This window comes from Anas acuta, chromosome 1 (genome assembly GCF_963932015.1).
Source record: "Anas acuta chromosome 1, bAnaAcu1.1, whole genome shotgun sequence".
In the NCBI taxonomy this organism is placed as follows: Eukaryota; Metazoa; Chordata; class Aves; order Anseriformes; family Anatidae; genus Anas; species Anas acuta.
Window position 1 is genome coordinate 60,276,765 of NC_088979.1, and position 13,745 is coordinate 60,290,509.

Sequence of the window (13,745 nt, forward strand, 5' to 3'; positions counted from 1 at the left end):
ATTTATTTTTTTTTTTTAATATAGTCAAGCATTGTGGCCCTTCTTTAGGTCACTAGTCATGTGTGTGCTCACAGAAAGGAAAATAAAGCACAAGTGAGAGGGCAGACTGAGAATTGCAGAATGCTTGCAAGGCTTTTCTGTCAATAGTCTATTTGCTGTAACTCCCCCGCAGCTTGCAATCCTTAGTTCTGCCCATAAACTGCAGGGCTCAAAAGAAGTTTCACAAAAATTTCTTATACCAAAGTGTACAAAAAAGCTTCACGTTTTAAAAGCAATGGATAGAGATGAAATTAGAGAACACTATACTGAAAAAATACACATTATCTTTTATCACTCTTACAGAAAGATTTTTGAAGGCAGTCATGGATTTTTGAATATCTGGACGATCCGGATGATAATCCTAAAAGCAAGGGGAAAAGCACAGAATAAAAGATTTAGTTCTAGTAAAAATAGCAACAAAGTATTTAGAGGCTTAACTAAATACAAATAATCCTATAAAATAAAAGCTTTTAGATCTCTCTTTTCACAGCCGTCTTACTCTTACATCAAGAATTGGTTGTCTGTCTTGTAAAAAGTAAAATGCCATTTACAACTTTGCTATTTATGCCTAAAATAGAGCCAAGGAAATTTTACAGGAACTATTGGATAAGAAATTGCTTTCCAACTTGAAATCCTAATAGGAAAGCATTCATTTTAGAGGGTTTTATTTGGCATGTTACCTTTCCTTGTCACAAAAACCACATTCCTTCCAGATTAGTATGTCTTGTCACTGACTGACAAACCATGTGACACAACGAAGACCCATATGCCTTCTATTTCTCTCCCTCCTTCACACCCCACAAATCTAACCTATAAAACACAAATGCAGAAACAGTAGCTCCTCAAACACCTTCCCCCATGGGAAAGATCATTCTGGGACAGTGTGCAGTAGAAGTCAAGGTGAAGTGTCCAACAGGTTGAGGTCCTAAGATGGGAAGCAGCACTCCTACAAGATAAAGTAGCCTCAAGTTGTGTGCAGGAGATGAACTCAACATCGAGTCAACCAAAGTCCGTGCAAGGCTGTTCTAGGAGTGAAGGTTAGCTTCTCTGGCTAGCTTTACCGTGAACATTTAGCTTTTGCAGGAAGTTTACTGCACCGTCTTAAACTATTGCAGCCTGTATTTCAGGAGGCTGAAGGAAGAGGAAACAAAGGTAATTTTGGGTCCCGTCATGTTTGACATGTACCTTTAAAATAATTGTTGTCAAATCATCATTAAGCTGGAACATAAATGCTGATAAGATATACCTCCATGTGCCTTTCAAGTTCTTTGAGTAACGTGGGGTATTTATCCAGACGCATAAAAGGTTTGCTGAGGCCTGTGGTCAGTACAAGGATCCCAGGGCTGTTGGCACCTTTCATCTCCATGAATTCTCCTAGCTCCTCACTGTGCACATAAGATATTTAAGCAAATTAACATCAAATTATCGAGACAATTAGAATTGTGTTAGATTCTTCACTTCAGGCTTCCACCTGCAATGACTTCTGCCAGTAAAACAAAAAGGCCAAATAAATTTATCACATAAGTCAAATCAAAATTAAGCACAACATAAGTGCTGACATCAGTTTGCTCCTGTATTTTGTTTAATCTAGAAAGACATTTGTTGGGATAATGGGTCCACTATTAATCCAGAGAACAGAAATGGAATTGCACCCACCACTCTAGGTAAATGATGATCAGAGACAGCTCCTAAATGCTACCCCATTCAAGCAAGAGTTACAGAATCAAGCCTTTGCACAATATTTTATTACTTACCTCTTTATTCTAGTAAAAAGACATCTGACCTCAGAGGTGGCTTAAAAAGGTAATTCCCAGGAGTAAACTAGAGAACAGCTCTGCATTCAGTCAGGTGGGCACTGCTGTTTTTAAGGTGGCAAGCACTAATGCGAAGGCACAGAGTGTTTCAAAACCTTCTTCCTCCCACACTTAGGCACTTAACGACCTCGTATCACGCATCCCAGGAGTTACTGACTGACTAACCAGCAGCCACACAAATGGCAGACCACAGCAGAAGTAATTGGTGTGCAGTCTATCCTCACAGGAGCCAGGGTTTCACAGAGGGTATAATTATACAACACGCTTGTTTTGACAACAAGGTTGGTGTAAGAAACCCACACGCTCCAAGTATCATGAACTGCTACATCCCTTACCCACAGCTTCTCATACTTGGATCACGTCCAGGAACACTGCACAGCCCTTCAGCTTGCCCCATGAACTCCATTAAAAGGCAGCAGAACACCATAGGAATTTGTGCTGACTTTGCTATCAAGGAAACTTACAATATCTACATTCTCAGCTTCCTTAAAAACCAAAGATTTCAGAAAAGTAAGGTCCAGGATGAGATTTAAGAGTTTAAATGGCCAGGAATAAAATCAGCCTCGTCTTTAGGGAAAGGAAGCCCAGCAGCACCTGGGCTTATTTCCAGGCTTTAAAATGCACGTGTTGCAGAAGTACATGTGATCCTGAAGACAAAGTCTAAATAAAGAAAACTCAGAAAGCCACTTAGTAAAATCTTTTTTGCATTCAACCTATGCCATCCTAGACATCTGCAGATGAGGTTGTTCATGGTTTGAGCAATTGTTATATTCTCATGTGACACACAAATTCCATGTTAAGTTATGCCAGAAATCTTTACTTTCAGCTGATTAACAGCAGTATGCCCCCAAAAGCCATGACTTACAATATTTTTCACTTCCCTGGTTGTTGACAGTCTCATTTTTCAAAGGCAGCTTCTGCCAGACACTAGATTTGGTATTTTCAGGAACAGTAAAACATCAAAAACCAAGAAAGGAGGAATACTTACTTGTATATTATGGCCCCATTAACAAAAATCTAAACCTAGGTAACATTTTGGAAAGAGCAAGTACCTCCAAACTTTGGAAATAGTGTCATATTTTACATGCAGAAGTGAAAGCAAATTTGATCTGTAAAAAGAACACTGCTATTAACTTCAACAAATGTGTTCTGGTGTGTATCAGTGAGGTGTGCTATATAAAATCACAAATTAAGGCAAAAGAGACCCTGCCTGTCCACCCACTCTATCCCTTCTGATTTCAGGGTAACTTACACTTTACTACTGCCATTTGCCCAGACAGATGAAGAAAGCAAGCCAAGGACACGAACTGAATCTTTCCCACCTCACGCAAGCACTTCACCCATTGGCCCACCCAGACGTTTCTCCTCCTGGTTTCCCCACGTTCACAGAACAGAAGACACTTCTCCATGCAGATAACTCCAATTTTTTACTTATCTTCACATTAGCTAGGTGGTTTAATTAGATCCAATACTGCTTCTGTATTGCCAGGGAGGGCATAACCTTAACACCACCTCTTCCAGAGCATTTCACACTAGGCCCAGGCCCTTCTCAGAGCACACGTGTGCTTCTGCTGTTCTGGAGCAGCACAGTGAAGGAAGCAGATGGGAAGGAGTTTCCCAACACCTGCTTTGCATCATGAAGACGCAGAGGGAAGGGTTTGACACACTTGTGAACATCACAGCTCCAGGAGGCAGACCTCCCTTCCCCACCCCTCTAAGGCAGCCTCTATCAGCAACTCCAGGCCTCCCAAAACCAGTCCGTGACACGGTCAGCTTTTAGCCAGAATTGAAACTCATTGAAAAACCTCCTACAGTAAATTGTGTGGAAAATCATTATAAAGCAACACAGATAAGCCTGAGTACTTTCCTGGCTTTGGGTTTGATTTAATAAGAAAAGCTGCCTGCTGAATATCTGGATCCACAAGACTTATTTGCCTTAAGCTTTCTTATGAACAGTCTGCATAAAAATCGCATCAATTTCACAAAATGATGACTGATTCTGGTGGCACCTTCACGAACTAAGGCTTTCTGCTCACACTTAGGTTGGTTTGCAGTGTTACCAGCTAGTTGTTCATCCAGGATTTCGACTAATTTGGGCCCCTCACTACAATAAGGGCATCGAGGCCCTGGAGCGTGTCCAGAGCAGGGCTATGAAGCTTGTGAGGGGCCTGGAGCACAAGGCCTGTGAGGGGCAGCTGAGGGAACTGGGGGTGTTTGGTCTGGAGAGGAGAAGGCTGAGGGAAGACCTCATTGCTCTCTGTAGCTACCTGAAAGGAAGGTGTGGGGAGCTGGGGTTGGCCTCTTCTCACAGGTAACCAGTGACAGGACCGGAGGGAATGGCCTCAGGTTGTGCCAGGGGAGGGGCGCAGCTAAGGGGATCTGCTCAGGGGATGTGACTGTTTCCAGCAGGGTTTAGCAAAGCTCAGAGGTGAAGGCCCTTTTTTCAGTGCCAGACACTACAGGTAGTGCTACAAGAACTAATAGGAAGGAAACATTCATTCTTTGCATTGTTTACTTCAGCCAGACACGCAGCCCCTACAGCCGAACTGTAGGAACTATTTCCTTCCTCGTTATCTCTCACCCTTTCCCATTTCAGGCAGCACAACCCATGCACGTCCACACAACTTTTCTTCTCCGAAACGCCAGTATGCTTCACGCTACATGCCAACCATGAATACCGCAGGCCATTTCAATTCAACATTGTTCTCAGCAATGCTGATTTTCAGCTTTCGGTTGCAAAGACACAAAAACCCCCGTCCCTAATTACTTTGGCCATCCCCATGCTGCTGTGTGCACACAACTGCGTTACAGAAGTGGCATTTGCTGAGCTATCCCCTAACACAATGCATTTGTTTTCTCCTTTTAATTATTTTATTATCTAATCCCTCCACAACAGGAGGAACATTGTGGTTACCAAATCCACTTCACCCACATTCACGTTGCTGATTTTTCATCACCTCCGTTCCTTTTCTTCCCGAGCCTGGCATTGTGAAACAGATGTGTCAGAAAACAGGGGAAAGCTCGCTGCAGAGAATCCACTACTTTGCAACCTGACAAAATAAAGAAACTATTTTTTCCTTTTTTTTTTTTTTTTTTAAACTGAAAATGCTCCATCCTTACGCAAGGTCGCAGCAGTTGCCAGCCAGGGCTGCTCTCCACCATAGGACACTTTGTTGATTATCTCCTGGGTTTCACTTAATCACAGTGTGAGAACCCACAGAGCAAGTTTAAACCACGGCTCTCTTGAAGTGTACACAACGTCCTGAGAAACACGTTTAACAATGGCATCATCAGGAAGCCCTTTACACAGCGCGGCGTTAATCGGTGCAATTAAAACTGAATTACGTAGTTTTCCTCCCAACGTTCCCAGGAGGACAATGTTTTCTTTCATACGCTCCTATATGTCGCCCTGACAAGTTTTGACACGCTGGCTTGTTCAAACTCCAGGACGAACACAGGCACACACACTCTGAACACAATAGGAGCAAAAATATTGTTCAAGCAGCGTTGTGGTGCGGCCCCTGCTACCAGACTGCCCAAGGTAAACCAACCTGCCAACTCCACAGCCTTGAAAACAGAAGTATTTGGCAAAAAGGACATTACTTTGAGCTAAAGTAAATGTCCTTCATTTATTCATGAAGGACAAATACAAACGTAATGGAAAGGTTTAATTCAATACAACACGGGTGGGTTAGAACACTGTTTGAATATGACAACAGTTCACAACTGTTTCTTAATTAATAGCAGCTTAAAAAAAATCCCTGTTGTTAGCTTAAGAGCACAGCTGCTTTGACAAAGACAATGGCTCTTTCATGTCACAATTTCAACCAGGCAAGTCAGAATATATGCTAAAATAAAGCTCTGACCCAAAGCTAAACTGTAAGTTTGTTTTTTTTAATAGAAAAATATATATTGATTTGCTTAAACAGAAAAAAATTTTGAACAGTTAAAACATCAACTCAGTCACAACTGGCTACATAAATATCTTTTTAGAAAGAAGCAGATGAGATTTCAATTCACTACTTGTGTCATTTTACAGAATAAAAAGCAGAGAAGCATACAAAAGCACTGTGCTTCATTTACCCACAAAATCCCTAGCTGAAGAGTTCTCCCTCTTCTTCAAACTAACGTTAGTTCACAGCAAAAGTTATTTTAGAAGTCACTACAAAAAATGTCTTTAAGCCATATTAACATATTCAAATCTTTCTTAGAGCAGCTGCCTCTAAAAGCTGCAAGTCAGGCTGGGGAGAGGGAAGAAAACAAGTTCAGATGTGCCTACAGTAACAGAAAGCAAAAAAAAAAAAAAGAAGTCATTTAAACTCGAGGAAAACATTTTCAAGAACTAAAATGTATATTTGAAAGCACAACTTACACTTCTGAAGTAGGTCTCTGTTTGTAATAGATGGAGCAGGAGCTATCGCTGCTGAGGGGTCTGAGGACTGCACACAGGCACCGCATTTTGAGAGCGTTGTGGCACAGCTTGGCTCAGCAACCCCTCGACTGCAGCTTTGAGTTTCCTAGTGCTAACCTTCCCAGGCGAGCTGCTCACTCGGGGACTGCTGCTCTGCGTATGACATCAGCCTGCACACTTGCAGGCTCAGGGATGCACAGAAGTGGGGGAGGCACAAAGGGTTTTCTGACTCAAGCTGATCTGTATTCCACGCTCCAGTTACTCAGAGTAATTGTAATGTTTCAGCTCCAGAAACTTTATCCAGACTGCTAGGTCAGTGATGCAAATGCAGAACATGCTGGGGATACGTTATCTAAGAAAGCTGAAGGATCTAGCAAGAGTAATATTTGAATAAGTGAAGTTTTGCAAATAGCTTCCAGCTATTCTTCCAGCTGAAAACTGGCTCAACACTTGTTTTGCAAAACAAAAGCAACCAACATTACTGATTTTTGGCTTCTTTTTGAAGAAATTAGTTTCTTTTAGAAACATTTTTCTTACATGTTGTTCAAACAACGCTACGTTTATTTTAAATAAAAGTCAAAAAGCTGAAAGGTCTCCCACCCCCCAGTAATTACATATTTAATACTGATTACAATTGGGTCTATACCCTGTGTTTTTTAAGAGCTCAACACCCCACTGACTTTTAGACCACCTCCCCCCTCATTGGTATCCACCTTTCAGGTAGTTCTATACTTAAATTATCTTTTCCCTTGTCATTTTGGATATAACCTACATACATTCCCAGTCCTAGCTGCTACCTCTTCTTTTTCTTTGCTGGACTTTCCTCTTGCACTGAACTTTACAGCTTCTGATGTCTGTTCTGATGCCAGGGGTAATACCATCTCAAGTTCCTGAGACTCCTTACTCTTCTGCAATTATCCATTTCTGTCCTTTGTATCCAACTGTTTGGTTTTTGTTTCTTAAATTGGTTTGAGGAAAATTCTTTCTTTCATGCCTGAGGTTGTTCATCCTGTTTCTTCTCTTACTGGAAGGCAAGCATACTTCTATGATCAGAATCTCAAATGGCAAACAACGCTGCTTCAACTAAATGCTATGCCCTTGAGACAGTACTGCACAATTCTCTCCAAAAATAATACAAGATTATTGCATTGGATCATCTACCCTTGGACTTGAACTGGGATCTTCAAGCAGAACTATGGGACTGAAAGCTCATACAACACTGCCAAAGAGGTGTGACGGTTAGAGAATGAAGTAAAGAAAATAGGGATCACATACAGTGGCACTACAGCCACAATTGGAGAAGGGACCGTGGAGAATGAGCCAAGAGACAGTGATGGAAATAAACAAAACGCTGATCTCTGCAAGAGTCACCACCCAGCTGCACCTGGTGAGCTCCATCTCTTAAGCTCTAGCAAGTGGCTTAAGACATGATTATAAAACAAGGTGACAGACCTAAGTACATTAAATAATCATCATTTTTCCTTGAGTGTCTCTCAAACTGGAAGAATTTTAGGTCTGGAAAAAATAAAAATAAAAAACATGCAACAGCTCCGACCCAGTTCCTCAAACAAAAAGAGCCTACAAAATTTCAAATCGTACAAAACTGGAGAAATGATGCTGAGTAGCAGCTCTAGAGTGACATGACTGGAATTGGGTAAGACCACCTGCTCACAATGCTCCAAACATAAAAGAAATAACACAGCAGAAGATTTTTGCTGTTGTTCTTATTGTGAGACCCAAATACAACCTCAAAAAACACTTAGCTCTGGAACCTGAACTCCTGTATGGGCTGTACAAGGTTTTATTCCCATTTCTGCATACTCATGGAAGTCTCTTAATAGTTGAACTACTAAAGTGAATATCTATAAACAGTTAACTTAAGGAAATTAAAGATGTTTGTGACTTTGAACATTTAAAAATTAAAAAGCTCATTCATGCAGTAATACTAAAATCAACACCTTCCACCCTGTGTATTTTTATTTATGCACACATGAATATATACGTACATGCCATACACATATACATATGCACATGCTGTATTTTGTACTAACTGAGTAAAACTACCCATGTTGCTTTTACACATGACAGAACAGAAACAGGAAACATCAGGCTGGCATTCACACTGAGTGAGTGGCATGGGGGAAAAGTCACATTCCCACTGAATGCCCCTCCTAAATCTTCAGCCAATCTCAAGTACCACTAATGAAAAATCAATTTTACAGAACTCCTAATCAAAAAAGGCTTTTCAATACAAGTTCAAAATAATTCTGAATAATTTAGGATCATCAGTTTTTTAAGTATATGTACAGACTCTTTACCGGGTAGCAAGGACCTCTTAAAACAGGTACTCAAAGAGCATGCCTGATTTTTCAGAAAATGAAAAATATTGTGTCTGTAATATTCCATCAAGCCAGATGATGGCTTACAGTAATTTTGATGTTACAGTGATCCAACTGGCTAAAGAAATAGCACAGTTAATGCTTCAAAACAATAGCCAATTACCTTTGAAAAGCAAGCAAACTTAATAAACTGCAGAGACTACTAATTTTATGATATAAGAACCTGACTTAAAAATTACCTGCTAGTTCTTTTTGACAAACACATTTCAGAAGCACAGCTAAGGCACGTTGTCAGTTTACAAAGTGCACAGAATTCATGGCAAGAAATAATCTGATGTAGACAGTAAGAATTTATGCTCTAATCCAAACCACTCAAGACTGTTCCATTTTCCTCACTCTAAGAGGCTACTGAGAAGTGCAGCTGTTAGAAACTTGATGCTCAAATCTATACCCGTTGGTATTAAAGCACATAACTATACCACAAACAGCCAACACATCATCACAATTTCTTGGGCGTCTAAACCAATCTTTGAGAACTATGAAGAAATCTCATTTCAAGACTGATCTAGTGTTAACTGCAACGTGGTCGTTTTCTTACTACTGCAGTCACGACAATCCTCAAAGCTCACAGTAATTTTCACATTAAAGTTTATGAGAGATGCTTTTACATAATAAAACCATTTCAACTAATGAAACAAGGAGACAGTTCTGAGTGTTTTCCTTTTCCCCATGTCCTTAATCAGTGCATACAAGCAAAAGTGACTTTTTCTCTACATTTAAAATACCATAATTAAAAGGTTTCTTGTATTCTGAGACAAAAAGGCTTGGAATTGCTCAAAGCCACTTTGCCATTTCTTCAAGGCAGCTGCCTGAAGCAGAATTCTCAGTTGAGCCACTTGCTACCTACAGCAACGGCATTCAGCAAAACCGAAGGGCTTAGAATAATAAAATAGGGGTAATTTAAAAAAACAGGATTCACTTCTGTTGACTCATGCCTTACAAGACAATAGCATTAAACAGAAAGCTGTTTATCAGAACTTATCTCCCCTTGAGCTATCTCTTATGAACAATGCAATTGCTTTGAACCTACTCCCACATCTGAATTACTTAATTGCTCTATGATGCTTATATTGACTCCAGCAGGGCTTGACAGCAGGCTGACTTTACAGACCAGAAGCTGAATTTTGCTAAGGACAAACAATGCCCAAAGCAACACAGAAGAGATGAAATATTTCTCTTCCCTATTTGCAAAACAATTCACTTTCCTCTCTCATACTCTTAATCGCCGTTTCCCAGACATACCTGTTCCCTCTGCTTTCCAAGAGTTCTGAAAATCCACATAATTCTTTACAAATATCTCAAAATCTTAAACGTAGGTGTTCACTTTGCTATCATTTACCATCTCCCATCTACAAATTAAATCCCAGACCTCTGTACAGAAAGACTACAAAGGCACAAACAACAACTAAATCTAAACCTAAGAGCATTACAAACCCGTAGGCTTAAATCACCTAAGTACTTTAGCATTTACAGATAATGTTACTGAAGGCAGGCAATTTGAAAGAAAACACAGAGGAATTTGATTTTATTTTTCTTCTGCTCTTGTTTAACTTTAATTTGTTATTGTGTCTGACTAAAAATACCTTCTTCCAGCCTAAATTGCAATGTGAATTTGTGGCTCTATTTTCCAAAGGGAACAAGAGATTTATTAACATAAGCGATAGTTCATAGAATGGCTCAGGTTGGAAGGGACCTTAAAGACCATCTAGTTCCAATCCCTGAACTGTAGTTCATAGTCTTTAGTAGTTGGAAGCTTTTTGATTTATCCCATTATGAGTAAGAGTCCTAAATGCACCATAAACTGTTGCTGTTAAAATAAAATGCAAGTTGGAAGAACTTAACATTACAGAAAACAAGTCAATTATGCTTAACTCTCCCAAAACAAAGAGAAGCGTATTCAAAGAACCTTGTCTTTGGTCCATAACATCAAGAACATCAAGAAAAACATCAAGAAAAAGTCTGGAAAAGCAGAAAACAGATATCCTGCTAGAATTTGTCCTCTGTCTAACCTTAAAGAGAAGGTCGTGGTTCCATCCTGCACCATAGGCAGACAAACAGCACCAAGCTAACAGCTGCTGCAGCATGTGCTCATCAGGAGAATTTATAGGGAAATTTTATGCTAGCAGACTTAAAAATCAAATTCCGGCCTTGACGCTCTTTCCTCAGTGCGATCTTCTATGTAAATTCGAGGTCAGTCCCAAAGCTGTGCAACCCCTGCAAGGTTAACTCAGAATCCCACATCTTATATGCAGGAAATAGCAATTTGTGAACTTGAAAAGCTCACACTCCTCTCTATCACTCAAAATTGACCTAGGGGTATACCATTACAAAATGCAGTACATACTAACAAATGCACAGGCTTTTACAGGGCCAAGTTATAATCAGCCAACTGTATAAAAAGCTTTCTAGTAATCACGTCTATTATCCCATACTTTAGTAGACTTTATCCTGACATTCTTAAAATGAAAATGACAATAACTACAGTTTGTTTTGCATATCCAAAGTCCAGCATGTGCTCCATAAATGATAAAATTATCTCAGTTGATAAGAAGCCGTCAAAAGTGACGGGCTGGTCATGACTACATGAACAGCTTTGTGCAGAGGTTTTTGTTTCAAATAAATAAAAACGAAGAAAAAAACTACAGACGACAAGGTAAACATACCTGTGTTCTGTGAGAACATTTACTGCTGATGGATGATTGGCACAGTATGCAAGGTATAAGCTTTTCATTTGTGGCATCAGATTTAGAAAACATCCTCCAACCCTCTGCTGAGCTTCAGGCAACCTAAGAATAGATGAAGAATAGATAAAGATGAAGTTACAGCAATACAAACCAAAGAAATAAATTAGATCCTGGCAAGGCAGTGGATATTCTTAATGAGTATCTTTTTTAAAAAATACGAACATGTAATATAAAAATAATATACATAACATGAATCATATAAACAAACAGCTGGATTCCTATGGTCACTGACCAGCAAACAGCATTCTCTTCCTTTACAGCTTCAGCCCTATATCTGTCAGGCCTGCTTATATGATCACAGCATAGGAATATATACAATGTCATGCCTAAGACGTTCATTTGGTCAGTCTTTTTCAAGAACTAACACACAGTTCAGGAGACTGATTTTTAGTGAATGTACCTATTGGTTCCTACCCACGTACTTACCTTATGCCAAGTCTCAAAATCAGCATTCAACACTTTGGCAAAACAGGACAGAGTAAGCAATAGGATTCTCTCCCTCTCTCCTCCACCAATACAGACAACATGCTTAAAATATTAATGGAAGTACCATATTAAGTCCTGATAGCACAGCCAGTTATAGTGCAGTTACAGGTAGCTTTTACACAATCATTCATCTTGCCTTTCAAGGACCATAAAGCACATTTATATTCATTTGCAACCAGGGCAAAAATGCTGCTTCACTACCACCGATACAGAAATATTCTCTATAACTTGCATTTTATCATCTTCCATGCCAGAATGAACCACATCTGCTAAACAGTGAAGGAAATTTTCACTTTAGCCCTACGAAAAACAATTCTGTGCATAAGAGGTTTTTTTTGTCAAATAAGTAATAGTGGCCTCAGTTACTCTGGCCAAAAACAAAAAACAAAACAAAAAGATGACTCAGCAAGTGAATCAGTATTTAGAAGAAAAGGTTACTTTTACACAGTCTTAGGAACACAATCAGTTTTGACCAGGTTTATCCAAAGGCTACATATGCATTTTATCCACATTAAGTGATGGGAGCAGAAAGAAAAATAATGAGTACACAGCGTGATTTTGAAAAGATTTTAGTAGAATTGTGTAGTTGCAGTAAGAAAATTTCAGGATTATAAATATCTGACAATGTCTGTGTGACACCAGCTGAGAACCTGTACAAGCAGCAGAAAGCCTGAACTCTGATTTTGCATCTGTATAAACAGCAAAAATAAATGGACTAACAAGATCACCTAAAGGGTGCTGGAACAGGTGAAATCCTGTTTTCTACCAAGCAACCCCCACTTTAAATACTAAGCCCCTTCAAGAGCAGGTTATACAGCCAATAATAGCTGATCACATAACCCACACTGAACTTACCCAGAAGATAGGGCAAAGTTTTCAGCAGTCCTAGACTGTTTGTCCATGATACCTTACCTAAAGCCCGTGTACAACATAAGCAAGGAGGCAAAATGTTTTCCTTCCTTCAGATATTTCCGTTTCTTGTACAAATACTGTTTCCTTACATAAATATGGCAAGTCTTTGTCTCATCTTGCAAACAGGCTAAAGCAAACAGCAGTTTTTGCTGCTGTTACTTGTTACTGCTCTTGACTCCAGTATTTCACGCTGCTCTGACGCTAGGTGAGTCCTCGGTACATACCCAACAGACACACTGCTGGCACAGGCAGGTGCTGTCATGCTGACATTGGTTCCAACAATTCTCTCAGATAAAATATTGGTTTTATGTTAAAAAAAATAATTTCTTATCATCCTGAACACGTTCATAACATTTCTAAGTATCAATGTGCAGTACATTCCCTTTTAAGATGCTCCTGTGAACTCTAGCACAAAAGAACTGCTCGGGCTCTCAGGACAGCTGCTCCTCTACTGATCCTGCTGAAATACATTTGTTTCATCCCACTCCTCCACTTCATTCAGTAGTTAAAATTCACAAGTTCACCCCCGTGAAACAGGCCCCAAACTGCAAACCATTAAGTCCTATAGGCTGTTCACTCCCTCTGCATGGTGTGGGGAGACCTAAACTCTGGGAAATTGAAACTGACTGCAGAGATGTTCAAGCTGAGAGGCAAGGGAAAGATGTTTCCGTATCTGAGAACACCACCACTGCAGGTATCCCAAAACCAACAGCCGAACACGCAGCTGGCACGCCATGCCCCATGCACTGACCATGCTGTCAGGGCTCTTTACGTTAAAAGCTAGGGCCTGTACTTTATCCTCTGTAATTACATCCCTTGAAAAAAAGATTCAATTCTGACACAATGCCACTTCTGGAGGCATTTCAGGAGCAACAGGGCATTCCCCAGCACAGAGGGAAGGCCATTCACAGGGCCACCCTAGCAGGATTTCCCATCTAGC

General features: G+C 40.1%; 1 protein-coding gene across 6 annotated transcripts in view; it reads right to left on the reverse strand.

Annotated features, from left to right (window-relative positions):
- The window catches only part of ARHGEF7 (Rho guanine nucleotide exchange factor 7), a 110,805-nt gene that overhangs the window by 34,024 nt on the left and 63,036 nt on the right, over positions 1–13,745 (reverse strand). For all 6 annotated transcript variants that reach the window (XM_068678402.1, XM_068678386.1, XM_068678393.1 and 3 more), the window contains 3 exons: positions 11,327–11,449; positions 1,286–1,424; positions 341–400 (listed from right to left, as the gene is read on the reverse strand). In XM_068678402.1, the coding sequence (XP_068534503.1) occupies positions 341–400; positions 1,286–1,424; positions 11,327–11,449 (322 nt within the window). The remainder of the gene's footprint in view (positions 1–340; positions 401–1,285; positions 1,425–11,326; positions 11,450–13,745) is intronic.